The sequence below is a fragment of the Dendropsophus ebraccatus genome, chromosome 12 (assembly GCF_027789765.1).
Source record: "Dendropsophus ebraccatus isolate aDenEbr1 chromosome 12, aDenEbr1.pat, whole genome shotgun sequence".
Taxonomy (NCBI): Eukaryota; Metazoa; Chordata; class Amphibia; order Anura; family Hylidae; genus Dendropsophus; species Dendropsophus ebraccatus.
Window position 1 is genome coordinate 12646974 of NC_091465.1, and position 19440 is coordinate 12666413.

General features: G+C 45.6%; 1 protein-coding gene across 1 annotated transcript; it reads right to left on the reverse strand.

Annotated features, from left to right (window-relative positions):
- Window positions 1-11619: 11619 nt before the first annotated feature.
- Window positions 11620-17669, reverse strand: LOC138769355 (indolethylamine N-methyltransferase-like). The gene is made up of 3 exons (XM_069947767.1): window positions 17459-17669; window positions 14431-14638; window positions 11620-12798 (listed from the first exon to the last, which is right to left on the reverse strand). The coding sequence occupies exons 1-3, from the start codon at window positions 17607-17609 to the stop codon at window positions 12369-12371; spliced, it is 789 nt and encodes a 262-aa protein (XP_069803868.1). The 5' UTR covers window positions 17610-17669; the 3' UTR covers window positions 11620-12368.
- Between the last annotated feature and the right edge of the window lie 1771 nt (window positions 17670-19440).

Consider the following 19440-nt stretch of genomic DNA (forward strand, 5'->3'; position numbering starts at 1 on the left):
TCTGGAGGTTTTTTAACCCCTAGTCGACCCAGGACGTAGAGTTACGTCATGGAAATCTGTCACCAGACGACCCTGGACGTAACTCGGTAATGACACGCTGCAGCGATCGCGCTGCCGTGTGTCATTAACCCCTTAAACGCTGCGCGCGACCGCAGCGTTTAAGTGTAAGTGACAGGGGGAGTCCCCTGTCACTTACCGATCGGACCGCCGGAGGTCTCTCACCTGCCTCCGTGCGGTCCGATCGGCGATCTGCTACACGCTCAATGAGCAGAGCGCCGATAACACTGATCAATGCTATGCCTATGGCATAGCAGTGATCAGTGTAAAAATCAAACTAGTGTATGTATAAGTCCCCCAAAGGGACTTCAAATGTGTAAAAAAAAAAAGTTCAAAACACTATTACACTACCCCAAAACCCCTCCCCCAATAAAAGTTGAAATAACCCCCCCTATCCCATTATATAAATAAAACATATAAAAATAAATAAATAGATAAACATATAATATACCGTAGCGTGCGTAATTGTCCGATCTATTAAAATATAACAAGCGTCATTGTGATTACCGATTTTATGTTATTTAAAAAAATCAATAAAAAGTGATCAAAACGTCCGATCTTCACAAATATGGTATTAATAAAAACTAGAGATCATGCTGGAAAAAATGACACCCCATACAGCCCCGTAGGTGAAAAAATAAAACTGTTATAAGTGTCACAATAGGCCCATTTTATTAATTTTTAATTGCCAAAAAAAAGGATTTAATAAAAAAAATATATATATAACATTAGAGAATCTGTGTAACCTGCATATGGTTGTGTTCGGGCTGACCTATAGAATAATAGTATCATGTCGCTGTTACCATATAGTGTATTACGTAGACACAGGAACCCCCCAAACGTTACCATATTGCATTCTTTCTTACGATTTCACCTATTTATATCTTCATAAATAGTATATTTGGGATTCCATCATACATGTTATGGTAAAATGAATGACGCCATTACACAGTATAATTATCCCTGTAAAAAACAATCACTTACATGGCTTGTAGATAGAAAACTGAGAGTGCTAGAGCTCTTAGAAGGGGAGGAGGGAAAAGCGAAAACACTAAGATCAAAATTTGCGCGGTCCACTGGGTCATTTTGGGCCTGGTCCTTAAAGGGTTAAAGAAAGTGCGGATGACCGACGGACTGTAGTGTGCAACATGTGCCACGCCAGAATCAGCAGGGGAGCCACCACTACCAGCCTAACCACTACCAGCATGTGCAGGCATATGAGTGCTAAACACCCCACTCAGTGGAACCAAGGCCGTTCAGTGACTGCAAGTCGCACCCCTGCTCCTTCCCCTGTGTCACGTGCTGGCTATGTCAGTCCCTCTGGCCAGGCCCCAGGCACGAGCGCCTCCCGCCCTACATGCACCCCTTCATCTCCACTATGCTCTACACCCTCCAGCAAGGTGTCCAAGCGCAGCGATCAACATTCCCTGCAGCAGACCTTTGAACGGAAGCGCAAATACACTGCCACTCACCCGCATGCACAAGCCCTAAATGTGCACATAGGCAAACTGATGAGTTTGGAGATGCTGTCCTATTGGCTGGTAGAGACAGAGGCTTTTAGGAACCTCATGGCGGGGGCTGTCCCTCGGTACTCTGTCCCCAGCCGCCACTACTTTTCACTGTGTGCCGCCCCAGCCCTACACCGGCACGTGTCGGATAACATCATCCGTACCCTGACCAACACGGTCAGCGACAAGGGGCACCTAACGACATGTGGACAAGTGCTGGCGGGCAGAGACATTATATCTCCCTGACGGCACATTGGGTCAACTTGGTGGAGGTTGGGACAGAGTCTGACCCTGGTTCCGCTCATGTGCTGTCCACACCGAGGATTGTGGAGCCTACCTCGGTCGCGGTCTCTCATGAGTTGTACACCTCTTTCGCCTCTTCATCTTCCTCCTCCTCTCTATTACCCAAGCACCTCTCTATTACACAAGCACGTTGCTTCCATTTCGTAGTGCTAGCTGCATCAGCAGTGCGGTGGGTAAGAGGAGGTGTCGAAACTTCTGAGCTTAGGCGACAAGAGGCACACGGACCAGGAACTGTTGCAGGGCATCACGGCGCTGTCAGATTTTCGGCTCGGGCCACTGAGCGTCAAGCCAGGCATGGTTGTGGCTCTGCAACTCGGCATCCTCACGAGGTGGAATTCCACCTTCCAGATGGTTGCCAGGGTCTACCAGCAACGCAGAGCCATTGTGGAATGCCAGATGTCAACCTTGGTAAGAAGCAGTTGCAGTGTCCCAGAACATGCAGACTACTACTCCTATTATGGCCATTTCTCTTGCTGTGTCAATGCCTGTTCTGGTAAGTGTTTGCACTGCAACTGCTGCTGGTTTTCCCCTAGTATTCTCTAGTAATGTGCATTTTCATGTGTATTGTCATGTATTCCTGTATATTATTACAGTGTACAGTGGTATGCAAGGCTGTTGATCACGTGACCTGTAACCATGGTTCCTCCAATGGCCGACTAGCTCTGGCCAGGAGCAACCATGTGACCTCCCACTTCCTCCTAACAAGTTAGTCTTCCCCCTGCTTCCAAGCAAGGAGGTTGTGTGTGTCGTCTCTCTCCTGCCTCAGAGGAGTTGGGCTTCTTCTCTGCAGCTCCCACTTCACCACTAGAAGTGTGGATTAGGTGCTCTGCTATATTCAAGTCTTCGGCTGTATCTGCCTGCTCAAGTGACCGGATTCTTCTCTCTCATCTGGGTGTCATTCTGTTATCTCTCCTCATCGCTGCAAGGATTCACAGCAAGTATTATTCTCAAGCTAATCCACCCAGCAACGCTATTTCTCTCATACTCCTACTCCCATCATCCGGCACGTATTCTCACAGCCTATGCAGCACCACTCCTGCTTTATTTGTCAAAGCCTGCTATATACCCGGTTGCATCCGGACAGAACTGTTGCTACTAGTTACCTTATCTATAATAAAACCGCTGTTACTGAACCCTGGCATTGGTGTCCACTAACTGGTGCCCTGACTAAGTGCAGCGAAGAATCGCATGCCCATCATCACCCGCAGATTCCTCAGACCGGCCCTACAGCTGTGCTGCCCTCAGGCCTATACCGTGACAAGTATAACCCCTGCAGCTGCCCCGGTCATTGCCCGCTCATAACACCAGCACTGCGGAAGTGGCCCCCAGGGGCCAGGGCATCGCATTTTTGGCGTCACGAACAGGATATACCCGCCACGCGGTGTACCAGGTCTACAGTTTAATATCGTCTCCAGAGACTGTGCTAAAATTGCCATGGGAGTTCTGATAACTGAGTCGCTGCACGGCCGGGACTGTACACAAAATGGCCGCTTCTTGCTGTTATTTCTACCTGCGCCATCCCCCAGTGACGAGGGGGTTAACTGCCATGCGGCCGAGAAGCGGGAATTGCTTGGCGCCATTGATAATGACTGTGTCTCTCCTGATTGGCCGGCCGCTTCCACTGACGTCACTGTTGCTGGGCAGATTCTGGAACCTGATCCTCCAGCCTGGCGCTCCTCCCCTTCCGGCTACAAGTTCCGGCCAGTGCGTAGCAAGATGGCGTCCTGCAGGGGGTGCGTACCTGCCTCTGCTTTACCAGTGCCACCGGATCCTCCCGCATCTGACACCAGTATCTCACCGGGACCTGGCCGATCCCGCTCCTCTGATTCTGCCTCCTCCGCAGCAGGGTCCACATCACCGGAGGTCGCTGCGATCGTAAGTGGACCGACGCCATTGTTTTCTGTCCCCGACCCTAAGGGGAAGAACTCGGCCAAAGCCTCCATATCTCCGGGCTTGTGGCAGCCTCCCGGGCGTGAGTCGCCGCCCTTTCCACAACGGGTGTTCGGGTGTGAGCCAAAGATCCTGCCGCTGATAGAGGAGATTCAGCAGGCCCTCTCTGCCCTGCCGCCTGCCACTAAAGCTGCGACTGCCATGCCCACCATTGTTCCCGCAGCTCCCACTACAGCGGGGCAGTCCACAGCAGCTAACACTGCCGCTTCTACAGCCGTGGCTAAAGCTGCCTACTCCACCACTACGGTTACCTATCATGTGGCCCCCATCATTTCTCCGGTCACCACGGTAACCCCTAGTGTTGTGGTCACTACTGCACCCAGCGATGCTGCTGCTCCAGGCCCTCCACGCTTCTATTATCCCTGGGAGAAGAAAAAGAAGAAGAAAAAGAAGAAGCCTACTCAGGGTCCTCCAGGACATTTCTGCTAAGTATCCATACAGAGATGAGTCCTAAACTGTTTCTGTGGTCTAACTGTTTAATTGTTTCAGGTTCCTGCTATGCAACGTTCAAGGTTCGTGCCTGGTCCTCCTGACCAAGTTCCCTGTACTAACCAGCCATGAGCTGATGGACACTTACAGTAACAAAAGGTTCTCTAGTGCCTGTCCCAGAGCCTTTTACATGGACGATGTCTAATTGCCTAAAAGAGACTCTACCTAACAGAGACACTTAACCCATTCCTTCCTAATGCACTTTCCTGTGATTGTGTGTTCCACACAGGGTATTATTGCACTTATTTCATTATTGCACTTTTCCTACTATGGCATTCCAGTGTTATCGAAGTCTTTGTATTTCCTCCTCTGAGTAAGCACAAGGTTACATAGCTTGCCTCAGAGTAGAGTGCCTCTTTTGTAAAACAGTATATTTTCCAGTGTCTAAGTCAAACAGCTCCTCCTCTGAGTAAGAGAAGTCAGTATATATATATACCTCAGAGAAAGTCCAGTTTATGTAGGAGTGTATTTTCGCTTCCAGTCTCAGTATTGTGTGTTATTATCATATCTATAGCTGGAAAGATTTAGTTGAGCCAGTTCGTATGCAGATTTTTCTCAGATTTTCATTCAGATTTCTCTCAGATTTTCATTCAGATTCATGTGAGCCAGTTCTCCTCAAGACCTCGCAGTATTTGTTGTCTGTTGTGTTTCCCTTCCTTGTGTTTCCAGTATTTGTTCGCCTCTGTCTTGTCCCAACACAGTAGTAATCACACATAGTCATACCTAACCTTCACACTTGTCCATACATATCGCACCTTGGATACCTTTTCGTGTGTTTGGCCTGTGGAGTGCTTGTGTGTGTGATCGAGTGGTATGTAAGGGGCCCCCATGTATGTTTGCTTTTATTATTTTGTTCTTTTCTCTTCCAGGTATCCAAGACACTACTCAGACACGCCAAGGTAGTACACAGGTCTTCACGTTCTCCTCCAGTAGGGTAACACATTTAACAGAAAACCTACTGTCTAACTGGCTGGAATATGGAGGGTCACCCGCCAGCAGTTATGTTGTCCTGGCTTACACGTCAGATGGTTCACGCACTAGCTACCTGGTCGCCAGAGTACGTTAGGCGCCCCTAGGTGAAGTCCTGCCACTAGGGTTTCTCATTCTCTCTCTCTTCTCACCTGTGCCTTGGGCGTGGGAAACACACACCTCATCACACTCACTCTCATCATTCATTCCTGTTGTTTGATTGTCCAGTCTATTCATGTTTGCTGCCTTCTAGATTCGCCGAGGTCGGCTCAAATTTGCTAGGGAGGTATGCAGTGTCCCAGAACATGCAGACTACTACTCCTATTATGGCCATTTCTCTTGCTGTGTCAATGCCTGTTCTGGTAAGTGTTTGCACTGCAACTGCTGCTGGTTTTCCCCTAGTATTCTCTAGTAATGTGCATTTTCATGTGTATTGTCATGTATTCCTGTATATTATTACAGTGTACAGTGGTATGCAAGGCTGTTGATCACGTGACCTGTAACCATGGTTCCTCCAATGGCCGACTAGCTCTGGCCAGGAGCAACCATGTGACCTCCCACTTCCTCCTAACAAGTTAGTCTTCCCCCTGCTTCCAAGCAAGGAGGTTGTGTGTGTCGTCTCTCTCCTGCCTCAGAGGAGTTGGGCTTCTTCTCTGCAGCTCCCACTTCACCACTAGAAGTGTGGATTAGGTGCTCTGCTATATTCAAGTCTTCGGCTGTATCTGCCTGCTCAAGTGACCGGATTCTTCTCTCTCATCTGGGTGTCATTCTGTTATCTCTCCTCATCGCTGCAAGGATTCACAGCAAGTATTATTCTCAAGCTAATCCACCCAGCAACGCTATTTCTCTCATACTCCTACTCCCATCATCCGGCACGTATTCTCACAGCCTATGCAGCACCACTCCTGCTTTATTTGTCAAAGCCTGCTATATACCCGGTTGCATCCGGACAGAACTGTTGCTACTAGTTACCTTATCTATAATAAAACCGCTGTTACTGAACCCTGGCATTGGTGTCCACTAACTGGTGCCCTGACTAAGTGCAGCGAAGAATCGCATGCCCATCATCACCCGCAGATTCCTCAGACCGGCCCTACAGCTGTGCTGCCCTCAGGCCTATACCGTGACAAGTATAACCCCTGCAGCTGCCCCGGTCATTGCCCGCTCATAACACCAGCACTGCGGAAGTGGCCCCCAGGGGCCAGGGCATCGCACAGTAGTCAGGTCAGTCAGCTACCTAAAATCTACAATGAGGGGTGGATGCCTGCCATCTATCAGGTACTGGGCCCCTTTGAGGAGTCAACACAGATGGTCAGCGGCGATGCCACCATCATCAGCCTCACCATCCCGCTGCTGTGTCTGCCTCAAAACTCCCTGCTCAGCCTGAAGTCTGACACTTTGTCTTTGTCACAGGAGACGGGTGAAGAACAGCCACCGCTAGATAGCCAGACCACCCTGACGTCAGTTTCTCACCACGGAGTAGAGGATTAGGAGGATGAAGAAGAGGAGCAGACTGGTGCCGCCACTGAAGAGGGTACCCAAGCTTATTCCTTAGTTGTTGAGCGTGCATGGCCTGAAGAGGAGAAATTGGTGGAGGAGGAGGAGGAAATTAAGGGTAGTCAGGAGAGGGAGTTCTTGTGTGTTGGGACCCTGGCACACATGGCTGATTTTATGTTAGGCTGTCTTTCTCGTGACCCTCGGGTTAAAAAATTTTTGACAACACAGATTACTGGGTGTTCACCCTCCTGGACCCTCGGTACAAACAGAACTTTTCCATTCTCATTCCTGCCGAGGAACGCAGTATGAGAATGAATCAATATCAACAGGCTTTGGTGCAGAAGCTGGAAATGTACTTCCCATCTGACACTACTAGCGCCAGAGGACGTAGTTCTGATGGCCAAAGAGCGGGGGAGAGGAGAGTGGAGCAGGCAGCTTGTCAAGGGGCAGGGGTACACTCTCCAAGGCCTTTGACAGTTTCATGGCACCCCAGCAAGAGTATTTCAACCGTCCCCAGTCTAGACAGAGTAGGTGGGAAGCCTTCAGGAAGAGGGTGAGGGGGTACCTTGCTGACCATACCAACGTTGTTTCCGATCATTCTGCTACCTACAACTACTGGGTTGCAAAGCTGGATACGTGGCCAGAACTGGCGCTTTATGCCTTGGAAGTGCTGGGCTGCCCTGCCGCTAGTGTGTTGTCTGAGTGGGTCTTTAGTGCAGCTGGTGCCATCATCACTGATAAGCGCACCCGCCTGTCAATAGACAGCGTTGACAGGCTGACGTTTGTAAAAACAAACAAAGCCTGGATTTCACCTGAATTCAACTGTCCACCCGGGGAAAGCAGCTCAACATGAATATTCTTGGTATCTCCTCTCCTCCTCTTCCTCCTCTTCCTTCAATTCTCAGCCAACAGCCAAGTCTTCTTCCGCCATGCTGTGTCTGGCCTAATTATTGGGAGGCTCAATTGCTTCCTCACTCACTTCTAATGGTTCTCTGTGTCCTCACTGCCATGCTCTGACGTCACACTACGTCTGTGGAGGAGCGGGACTGGTTGCCGGGGGCCCAACGATTGCGCCACCGCCAACTAGCCAGCTGTTTTATTTTTTATTTTTTGTCTAGCTGTGGCCGGGGCCTCACCACCCCCGGTCGAGAGGCATCAGGTGTACCCTTGATGGTGACTGACAGTGGGCCTAGCCAGTTAGCTGTAAGCACCTAGGTTCGTGTCCACTAAAAAAATCCCAGCCCCTGGACTCACCCCAATTTTTGGGGGGCTCACTTGCTTCCTCAATCACTTTTAATGGTTCTCTGTGTGCTCAATGCCACGCAGTGTCTGGCCTAATTTTTGGGAGGCTCACTTGCTTCCTCACTCACGTTTAATGGTTCTCTGTGTGCTCAATGCCATGCAGTGTCTGGCCTAATTTTGGGGAGGCTAACTTGCTTACTCACTAGCTTCTAATGGTTCTCTGTGTCCTCACTGCCATGCTCTGACGTCACACTATGTCTTCGAAGGAGCGGGACTGGTTGCCGGAGGCCCACCGATCGCGCCCCCACCAACCAGCCAGCTGTTTAATTTTTTTTGTTTAGCCAGGGCCGGGGCCTCACCACCCCCAGTCAAGAGGCATCAGGTGTACCCTTGATGGTGACTGACAGCTGGTCTAGCCAGTTAGTTGTCAGCACCTAGGTTCGTGTCCACTAAAAATTACAGCCCCTGGACTCACTCCAAGTTTTGGGTGGGCTCACTTGCTTCCTCACTCACTTTTAATGGTTCTATGTGTGCTCAATGCCATGCTGTGTCTGGCCTAATTTTTGGGAGGCTCACTTGCTTCCTCACTCACTTTTAATGGTTCTCTCTGTGCTCAATGCCATGCTGTGTCTGGTATAATTTTTGGAAGGCTCAGTGGCTACCGCTTCTACTTTGTTCACTCTGTCCTTACCGCCATGCTGTGTCAGGCTAAATTTTGGGGTGTTTCATCAGATGTTACCTTAAGGAGTTAATGACACGCTGCAGCGCGATCGCTGCAGCGTGTCATGAATGGTGAGGTGTCGGTTGCTGATTGCAGCCGGCCCCCACCTGCTATGAAGCGCGCTCCGCTGCGGAGCGCGCTTCATACGGGAGAAACATCCAGGACGTACAGTTACGTCCAGGCTCGTCTGGTAATAGACTTCTCTTCCTAACCTTACAGTCATCAATAACAAATCCTTCTCCAACTAGAGCTTTCCTGGCAAAATCCTCATCATATGTGAGAGCACAGAACTTGTCTTTACCGACTGTGTAATATGTTATTTCTAAAGCCCCAATTAATAGGAGGTGTCCGCCAGGTTTCAGCAACCCTGAGATCTTCCTCAGATATCTGATGTAATCATCTTGGTCTTTGCTGATACTATTGAGAAGCCAAGCGCTGATGATACAATCGGCTGGTGGTAAGACTATCGGATGCGTCATATTTTCCTTCTCCAGGTTACATTTTATTATATGTTGAGCGGCTGATCTCACTTTTCCTTCTTTATCCTCTAGCTCATCACTGAAAAAAATTGGGAAATTTAGGAAAGTCTTTGTCCTTTAGCATGAATATAACAGCATGAAAAAGTTGATAGTTACTAAATTCTAGTAGACATGGAAAGACTGGGAGTAAGTGTGGGGGTGGGGGGTGGCGGAGGTATTAAGACCTACACTGTATTTACTAAGTCACGCCTGCTTCTCAGTGGATCCATCCATGCTTTCTCCCTGGTAAAACCAACATATTAGGCCATATTCACACTATGTATAACTGAAGATCATCCAGGCCGGTACTGATGATTCTCACTTCTGGTGAATTTGGATGCTGGCGCACCCTTGTGTGCCCGCATTCCAATTCACCGCTGCACACAATGGAGCGTGCGGCCAGAGTTGCACGCTCCATTGTGTTAACCGACATGTCTTCTGCGACCGCTATTCAATGAACAGCCGCCCCAGAAAACTGTGTGTATGCTATGTGTATGCCCAGGATTCCATTCAGGATTGCAAATTGCAACAACAGATGGGATTTATACAACACATACGTTGTGTGAACATGGCCTTCTACTGTACTGTATATGTTCCTCAAGTCAGTGCTGTATTCTGATCCTTATAATGCTTTTTTGCAGTTTTGCGTTTAAGCATTTTTTTGTGGTTACTCTTTTTATCATGTGAGAGCAAGAATGGGATAATTTAATAGTTTTGGTGATTACTCACACAAATATTTCTGCTTATTTATTTATTTTTGTTTATAAAATGAGAAAAGGAGGGGTAATTTAATTTTTATTAGGGACATTTATATATGTATATATATATATATATATATTTATTTTTTTTTTACCACTCTGTAATTTGGGGGACTTCTAATTCAAGTACACTGATCCCTCATAGAGATCTATGCAGTACATATTTACTGCATAGATCCATGAGATAAGTGATCTATTGCTCTTGCCTGCTGGAGCCCAGAGCAATGGATCGCTTAGCCATTACAGCACAGAGCCATGGCCCACGGCGATCGCTACTCGCTAATTTTGCACTTAGTAAACAAATCAACAACAACAATGATAATAAAAAGTATAATTGCACTGGTGTTTAGATTCCATTTCTATTAATCCAGAGGTCCCTAAATCATGTCTAAGCTGGAAAATCCTTTAAAAAAATTCCTCCGAAGAGGGCATCAATATTGGAGACCGTGGAAGGCCCTGTAGCCTTATACTCAATGGTTTATCTATAGGGAATGCTGAGGTATGGTGGCACCCAGGACCAGGATCCTGAGGGGGCTCATAAAGTCTCTCCTCCTCCCCATATGAGGAGGACAGTACTGTAAATTGAGCATTACAGGAGGAGACCTGAGATTTTGCGCTTGGGCCCATCAGCTCCTAGTGATCCCTCTGACTGTCCTGTTTAAGCAAAGGCTACATAGTACTATTAGGCCATTAATTATTCAGGCCTGAATGACCTTTCATTGCGTAAGGTCACACATTCTGCTTACATACAAACGTTTCACATGCAAACAAGGGGAACACAAGGGACCATATTACTCAATTTTTCAAAAATTTAAAACCACACATTGATGCATTATCCTTTCTTATTATTATTTTTATTTTCTGATTATACACTTTTAGTTATAATTATTGTGCATGGTTATGAGGCAGCCATCTTGTCTGCATTTAGAGAAATGCTTTACAGCAGCCACATGGACAATAGGAAGGAACAGTCTCTTAGCATGCGGTGTGACCTATACAGGGGTCATTGTGCAGGGACATGCAGTAGAGGAGCTGTGAATATCACATTGTGTGAGCAGTGATATCTATATACTGGTGCCACCTTTTAGTGTAATTTGACTGTGGTGATAATGATTGGAGGGCTGAATACATTTTCTACACAACAGGCTATATAAGAATAAATTTAGGCTGAGGCCATATTTTAAACTGCAGGACTTTTTTGTTTAGACAGTGATGTTTAAAAAAAAAATTAAAAAAAATAGGAAGATTTTTTTTTCTTTCATTAGCAGATCAACGCCAGCTGGAGGATTCCTGTGGTGCAATACCATTTTAAAAAAATGCCACCGGGTTTCTGGGCCTGGACGGAGTGTTGGGGGCAGGCCCGCCACCTCCCCAGTATCTACTACCCTCTGTAACGTGGCTCCATTAGAATCACTGAAGCCACATGACAGAGGGGAGGGAATATCGTCACACTGGGGAACAGTAGGCCTTCTCCTCGTGCTCTAAGCCGGGTGGGTGCATAGGAAAAGACTGACGTTTCAAAGAAACGACCACACCACTGGGATCCCCGCCCCGGCACAGATCTGCTAATGATCTTCTTTCTTTAAAAGGGCAGACTAGATGTGGTCTTTTTCTGACAACAATCTTCTATGTTTCTATTAAAAAAAAAAAAAAAAAACAATAAAGATGTTCTTGATGGTACATTCTCTGTAAAAACATTAATGACTTCTTAAACTTTAAAGCGTAACTGTCATTTCATTGTCATTTTTCTGAAAACATTAAATATCAACAGTACAAGCGATTTTAAGAAACTCTGTAATAGGTTTTATGTACTAAAAGAGTTAACTTCTGTAGTGAAAAAGCAATCTCCCAGCCTCCCCCCTCGCATCAGATGAAGCAGGATTTCTGTCTCCATTATGTGGCTATGGAGAGGGGAGGGGCTGTTAGGAGTGACTGAGCACGGAGCAGTCCTGCACAGCACAACACCCGGCAATCTTCTCTCAGTAAGTTCATAGATAAGCAGTGACCTTTCTGACACCTGAATTCAGCGGTTTAGGTGCCCAGAGAGTCTACAAACAGCTGACCTTCATGTCACCTCTTCCTGCTCCCTCATCTCCCGGCCCCTCCCCCCTTCATAGGCTTACAATGGAGAGAGCAGAGCCCGTGTTCACTGGCTTCTCTGTAATGAAGACGTGTTTGCCTGATAATGCACAGATAAGAAGTCAGGGGGGGGAGGCTGGGAGATTTCTTCTTGAGTACAGAAGGAGGCTTTTTTGTCTGATGAAACCTATTACAGAGTTTCTTTAAATCGCTTATACTACTGATTTCTGCAATAAAAAAAAACATGACAGTTACGCTTTAACTTCTTTTAGTTTACTCAGATCTTTTCCCCCTTGTGAGCTGCAATGAATATGAAGGCCTTATAGTCAGAAAGGTCACTCACAGCCGTTCTCTTCCTAATCTTACAGTCATCAATAACAAATCCTTCTCCAACTAGAGCTTTCCTGGCAAAATCCTCATCATATGTGAGAGCACAGAACTTGTCTTTACCGACTGTGTAATATGTTATTTCTAAAGCCCCAATTAATAGGAGGTGTCCGCCAGGTTTCAGCAACCCTGAGATCTTCCTCAGATATCTGATGTAATCATCTTGGTCTTTGCTGATACTATTGAGAAACCAAGCGCTGATGATACAATCGGCTGGTGGTAAGACTATCGGATGCGTCATATTTTCCTTCTCCGGGTTACATTTTATTATATGTTGAGCGGCTGATCTCACTTTTCCTTCTTTATCCTCTAGCTCATCACTGAAAAAAATTGGGAAATTTAGGAAAGTCTTTGTCCTTTAGCATGAATATAACAGCATGAAAAAGTTGATAGTTACTAAATTCTAGTAGACATGGAAAGACTGGGAGTAAGTGTGGGGGTGGGGGGTGGCGGAGGTATTAAGACCTACACTGTATTTACTAAGTCACGCCTGCTTCTCAGTGGATCCATCCATGCTTTCTCCCTGTCTTGCCATGTCCCCTTACCGCCCATCAGGCGAGCAGGGTGTGCATTGGGGAAAAAACAATTTTTTGATAAATTCCCCCCTAAAGACTTATACTGTGTCTAACTGACTCAAAATTTGATCTTCAATAGACAAGCATTGCATAACTTAGTCAGATAGAGGATATAGGGGGGGGGGGGGGGGGGGTTCAAAGTAACTAGGTAAGTTTTATGGCTCTTAAAGGGATATTCACCTCAAAACTTTTATTACTTAGTTAAATGTAGAGGCACAGTTACCTATATTCTCTAATATGCTTCTATTCTCTTTCTTGCACCGTTCCTGTGCTTGCCACAACAACTCTACCTCTCAGATGATGAAATTAGCTTCTATCCATGTCCATTATGATACGGCTCCTCTTCTTTTCCTCCCTCCACCCGAGACGGGGTCACGTGATCTGTGGTCGGGTTAGCCATCCAATGAGAGCTAACCTGGCCCACAGGAAACAATCATGTGACACCTGTCATGCTAATCAGCAGCATGTTATGAGAACCATCAGCCCTCCTGAGATGCTGCTTCTCTTTGCTGGTGATGAAGAAAGTGAGTGGTGGTGAGTGTCATACACCCACGGCGCCCCCCCCCCCCCCCCCACTGCACAAGGGTATTTCAGCATGTCTACCCATCCCCCCGTCGGTCAATCACCTGCAGCCAGCAGGACATTGCCGCCACACTATACAGCCCCCCCCCTTCCCCGCGCCTGGCACAAACATGCAAATCATCTACAGCACGCCCCCCCCCCCCCCATTTATCCCGCCACCACAGGCCGGCACATATACACATAGGGTCACCAGGCAACACATTATCCACGGCGGCCCCCACCCACCCCACAGTTATTACTGTACAGTATGTTGGGAGCTGGAAGCGGCTGTGGGGGTGTCTGCCAAAGATAATGTTCTGTCAAGTGGGCCCCGTGGGGGAGAAGGGGGTCTGCTGTGTGGATGATGTGCCAGGACTATCTATGCGTATGCCCATCTGGGTGGGTTGGGGATGCGCTGACTGGGTTGGCTTGGTGGAGGAGGATCAGTTCTGATATATCGGCTTTGCTCTGCTATATCAGCACATCAACTCTGCTAAGAGAGCAGGTACTGGAACGGACCAATCAGGGAGAAGCACTGCATGCTGGGAAATGTAGTTTCCTGGCGGATGCCATCTTGGATTAAGACTGACTTGTAGAAAAACTTCTAACTCAGGAAAGGCAGCAGCTAGAAAGACAGGAGATGGGCCAAAATACTCAGGAAGACTTGGTGAGCAAAAACAGTTAGGTTTGGGAACTTTTCATTTTTTAGCTCCTGGGGGGAATACCCCTTTAAGTGACAATTTATTTGCTTCACATTTCTTGTAAAGCCTCACAAATGACAGTAGGTTTCCTCTGAAATTTGGACAAATATCTCACCTGCTTCCATATATGTCTACATGAAGCTGTGTAGCATGTCCCCAATCAAACGCTCCTGTCCGTGAGTCCAGCCATCTCTTCAGCTCCAGGATGCATCTGTCACTGACCTTCAGCACTATGATGTGTTTGAAAAACTCACTGGCTGCATAGAGATGATGGACAAAGGAACCAAAGCTGAGGTCAATCAGGATGTCTCCTTTAATGTGACCTGCAGAAAACAAATATTGTGTGATTTAAAGGGAATGTGTCATCAGAAAATGACTTATTGTTTAAATTATATTTTTATTTTAAACATATATTATTATTTTTTAGACTTTTTGGTGACATTTTTTCTAATTTTCCATTTTTCTGTCTATATTATAAAATAATCCTAAGATCTTGCAGTTCTCACTCTCAACACTGGGGCTGAAACTAGGCTGAGACTCCTGTTGTGTCTGTGGCGATAAGTCGAGAATGCTGTAAAGTGATCTGTACAGCATTGCAGCGTCATGTGACACCAGGAAACAGAGGAGACAATAGCAGCTCCCTGTGGAATGACTTCTTCAAAGGTCACAAAGCTGACACATTGGGGGAGATTTATCAAACTGGTGCAAAATAGAATTGTCTTAGTTGCCCCTAGCAACCAATCAGATTCCAGCTTTCATTCCTCACAGGTTCTTTGGAAAAATGAAAGGTGGAATCTGATTGGTTACTAGGGGAAACTAAGACAATTCTACTTTGCACCAGTTTGATAAATCAAACACTTTTGCAGCTCCCGGCATCATAATAAATGAATAAATGTCTGTATTTACGGACCAAGCGCAGAACGTGGGAATAAGTAATTTTATGTGCACCAAAAAAGCTTCAATAAACACTTACACTTATTTGAAAACAAAAACAAAAAAAACATGCAGCCTTTGTATACTTTTTACTCTATGTAATAACTAAAAGATACTCCTCCCTTTTTTTTAATCTGACACAGTGCTCTCTGCTGCCACCTTTGTCAAATTAGGGACAGAGGTAGTAGCAGACAGCACTATGTCAGACTGTAAAGAATACATCACTTCCTGCAGGACATATAGCATCTGATAAGTATAGGAGATTTTCAAATAGTAACAAAAAAAAAATAATTTACAAATCTGTATAACTTTCTGCCACAGGTAGATTTAAAATATTTTTTTTTCTCCTCAAATACCCTTTTTAGAGAGAAACAAAACCACTAAATGAATAAAACATTATTGTTCACAAGTCTCCTGAGACCTGCTATAGTCCGAAGCTACAGTTGGGGGCGAGAAGGGGGGGGGGGGGGTAGTTATGACAGCATGGTTCTCTCCCCGGCTGGCAATTAAACCTGATTTGTTTGCTTCTTTACAACCCATTCACACTTAGAAAAGTGGTGGGGTTTTAAGCAGAGCCCGCACTGTGGAGGAGGAAAAAAATGAAACTGAAAATTAAAAATTAAACATATAGATACACCCAGCGCAGATAATTAGTGGGTCAGTCAGAATAAGGAGGGTCAGGATTATATAGGTGACAAATACCTGTATAGAAATCCAGCTGGAAAGGTGAATATATCACTTGCCCAAATGCCGATATCAATGAAGTTCAGCCAAAGTCCACATCCAGCTTTTATGCAGTGTAGAGAAGTTAATCAATGGGAAGAAATCTTCTGCACTCGGCAGATGCTCCGGCCGGTAGCACTGCACATAAGTTCACACAGTCCAGTTTTCCTTGGCAAATCCACAAGTTATCCACAATTGCAAGACACATGTTATTCTATGCATTTCAGTGTACACGGACACCTTCATCAGGGATAGCTACTGAACTCCATTGATATCGGCATTTGGGCAAGTGACATATTTACCTTTCCAGCTGGATTTCTATACAGGTATTTGTCACCTATATAATCCTTATTCTGACTGACCCACTAATTATCTGTGCTGGGTGTATCTATATGTTTAGTTTATGATCTGTATAATTGGGGGAATATAGGGTGTCCCCCACACACCTAGCAGCATTTATATATTTTTGTATACAGCGCTAGTGAGCACATCAACACACGGTGTATACTAACACAGTGAGTCGACTGCATTACCAATATTTAGAAAATTGAAAATTGTTGCAATCCCTAAGGCCATTTTAGGCTGTCTTTAAAGGGTTTATGCTCTGCAAGTTCAGGTGTGGAGAACACTGCAGCACATTACCTTGACTGTATGTCAGATCTCAGAAGTGAGACTTAGTGTTATTGGTAACTTTCGACACTTCTAAGGCCAAGTCAAACGTTACTGCCATCGACAATAGCAAATAAGATGTGATCTTTGGAATGGAATAGTTAGGGAGCATACTGATACAGTTGACAAGATGAATAGCAGCAGTACCTGTCAAGCTGATTGGAGTTTTTAACACTATCATTTCAAGGCTGGGTTCACACACTGTATACTTCAGGCAGTATTTGGTCCTCAAGTCAGGTCCTCATAGCAACCAAAACCAGGAGTGGATTGAAAACACAGAAAGGCTCTGTTCACACAATGTTGAAATTGAGTGGATGGCCGTCATATAACGGTAAATAACTGCCATCATTTCAATATAACAGCCGTTGTTTTAAAATAACAGCAAAAATTTGCCATTAAATGACGGCCATCCACTCAATTACAACATTATGTGAACATAGCCTTTCTGTGTTTTCAATCCACTCCTGGTTTTGGTTGCTATACAGCCTCACAAATACAGCCTCAAATATACGTAGTGTGAACCCAGCCTAGCTAGAGTGCACAGTTTAGAGTGGCAGTGCGACTTGTGAGTCCTGATCTCTCCAATACAAAGAGCAAAAACTCTCCCAAACGACCACTCTCCATTTGACTCTTGGCGGCTGGAGAAGTCGGATACCTTTGGCTGTGTCCCCAGGACTTTCTAAGGCGACATTTAACTTTTCCAGTTGCCAGAGTCAAATGCAAAGCAGGTTGGGAGAACATTGTCAAACCCGAGCAGTTCCACCAGTCCGCTTAATACTAAAGATAACTTGTAAACATAGAAAAATGTAGAAACATACCCATGGAGAAGGTTTTTGCAAGACATTCGATGGGAAATTTCAAAGTATCCTCCCCAAAGACCATATCTGGTTTATCTGACATGTAATCTTCTAGGAATTGTCTGGAATCCATGCTGTGTACATGATAGATCTTGTAGGTGCTGGAAGCCATGGTCTAGTCTTGTATTACAGACAGGGGGACCTCTCTCTCTACACTGGGGCTTAAGGATGTTCTATAATAACCAAGAATCTAAGCATGTCAGTAAGAATTATTTACTATATCATCACTTATCATCTCGAGTCAGTCATGCGGTCTGTGATGAAAAATCCTATGAATTATAAATGATCTTCAAATAAGCAACTTTGATTTAATTACTTAAGGAGAAACAAAAATATCTCAGGGTCTTGTGTCTCGTCAAGAAGATTTTAGAGTTTTTTTTTTTCTTCACTAGATATATTACACTAAATGAAAAACATAATTGAATTATACAAATGTAAAATTTACTGTAAGGCTATGTTCCCATGCTGCAAAAACAAAGGCTATTCAGCTTGAATAGCCATTGTTTAACGTTACATATGTCCATTAACCCCTTAAGAACAGAGCCAATTTCGATTTTTGCGTTTTCATTTTTTCCTCCTTGTGCATAAAAGGCCATAGCAGTTGCATTTTTCCACCTAGAGACCCACATGAGCCCTTATTTTTTGCGTCACTAATTGTACTTTGCAATGACAGGCTGAATTTTTGCATAAAATACACTGCGAAACAAAAAAAAAAATTCAAAGTGTGGTGAAATTGAAAAAAAAAAAGACGCATTTTGTTTATTTGGGGGAAATGTGTTTTTACGCCATTTGCCCTGGGGTAAAACTGACTTGTTATATATGTTCCTCAAGTCGTTACAATTAAAACGATATATAACATGTATAACTTATATTGTATCGGATGGCCTGTAAAAAATTCAAACCATTGTCAACAAATATACAACACTTAAAACCGCTCCATTCCCAGGCTTAGAGCGCTTTTATCCTTTGGTCTATGGGGCTGTGTCAGGTGTCATTCTTTGCGCCATGATGTGTTCTTTCTATTGGTACCTTAAATGCGCATATACGACTTTTTGATCACTTTTTATTACAATTTTTCTGGATTTGATGCGACCAAAAATGCGCAATTTTGCACTTTGGGATTTTTTTGCGCTTACGCCGTTTACCGTGCGAGATCAGGAATGTGATTAATTAATAGTTTGGGCGATTACACACGCGGTGATAGCAAACATGTTTATTTATTTATTTATTTATTTACTTTTATTTATAACCTGGGCAAAGGGGGGGTGATTCAGACTTTTATTAGGGGAGGGGGCTTTTTATTCACATTACTTTTCTTATTTTTTTTACACATATATTAGAAGCCCCCCTGGGGTTAGGGTTATTCCCCCTGGGGTTAGGGTTATTCCCCCCTGGGGGACTTCTAGTATAAGTGCACTGATCTCTCATAGAGATCTCTGCAGTATAGATATGCTGCAGAGATCCATGAGATCGGCACTCGTTTGCTTTCGGCTGCTGCAGCCGGAAACAAACGAGTGCCGAGCCGGGGACGGCGCCATCTTGGAGCGGTCCCCGGCCGGCTTCAGAAATGGAGATCGCTCCTCCGGGATAACATCCCGGAGGAGCGATCTCCGCCACTAGACACCAGGGAGCTGCTGGATCCGGTAATCGGATGCAGCTGTCATGTTTGACAGCTGCATCTGATTACTGTATTAGCGGGCACGGTGATCTGACCGTGCCTGCTAATACCTACGGTCCCGGGCTACACGCGGCACCCGGGACCGCCGCGGTTCAGAGCGGGGTCGCCGCGCGGCCCCGCTCTGAACGCCCTTACCGGCAATAGGGCGTACCTATACGCCCTTTGTCATTAAGAAGTTAATTACAGTCATAAGTAGCGTTAAAAAACCACCGTTCATGCTGAATGGCTGTTGTTTTTGCAGCGTGGGAACATAGACTAAGGCTAT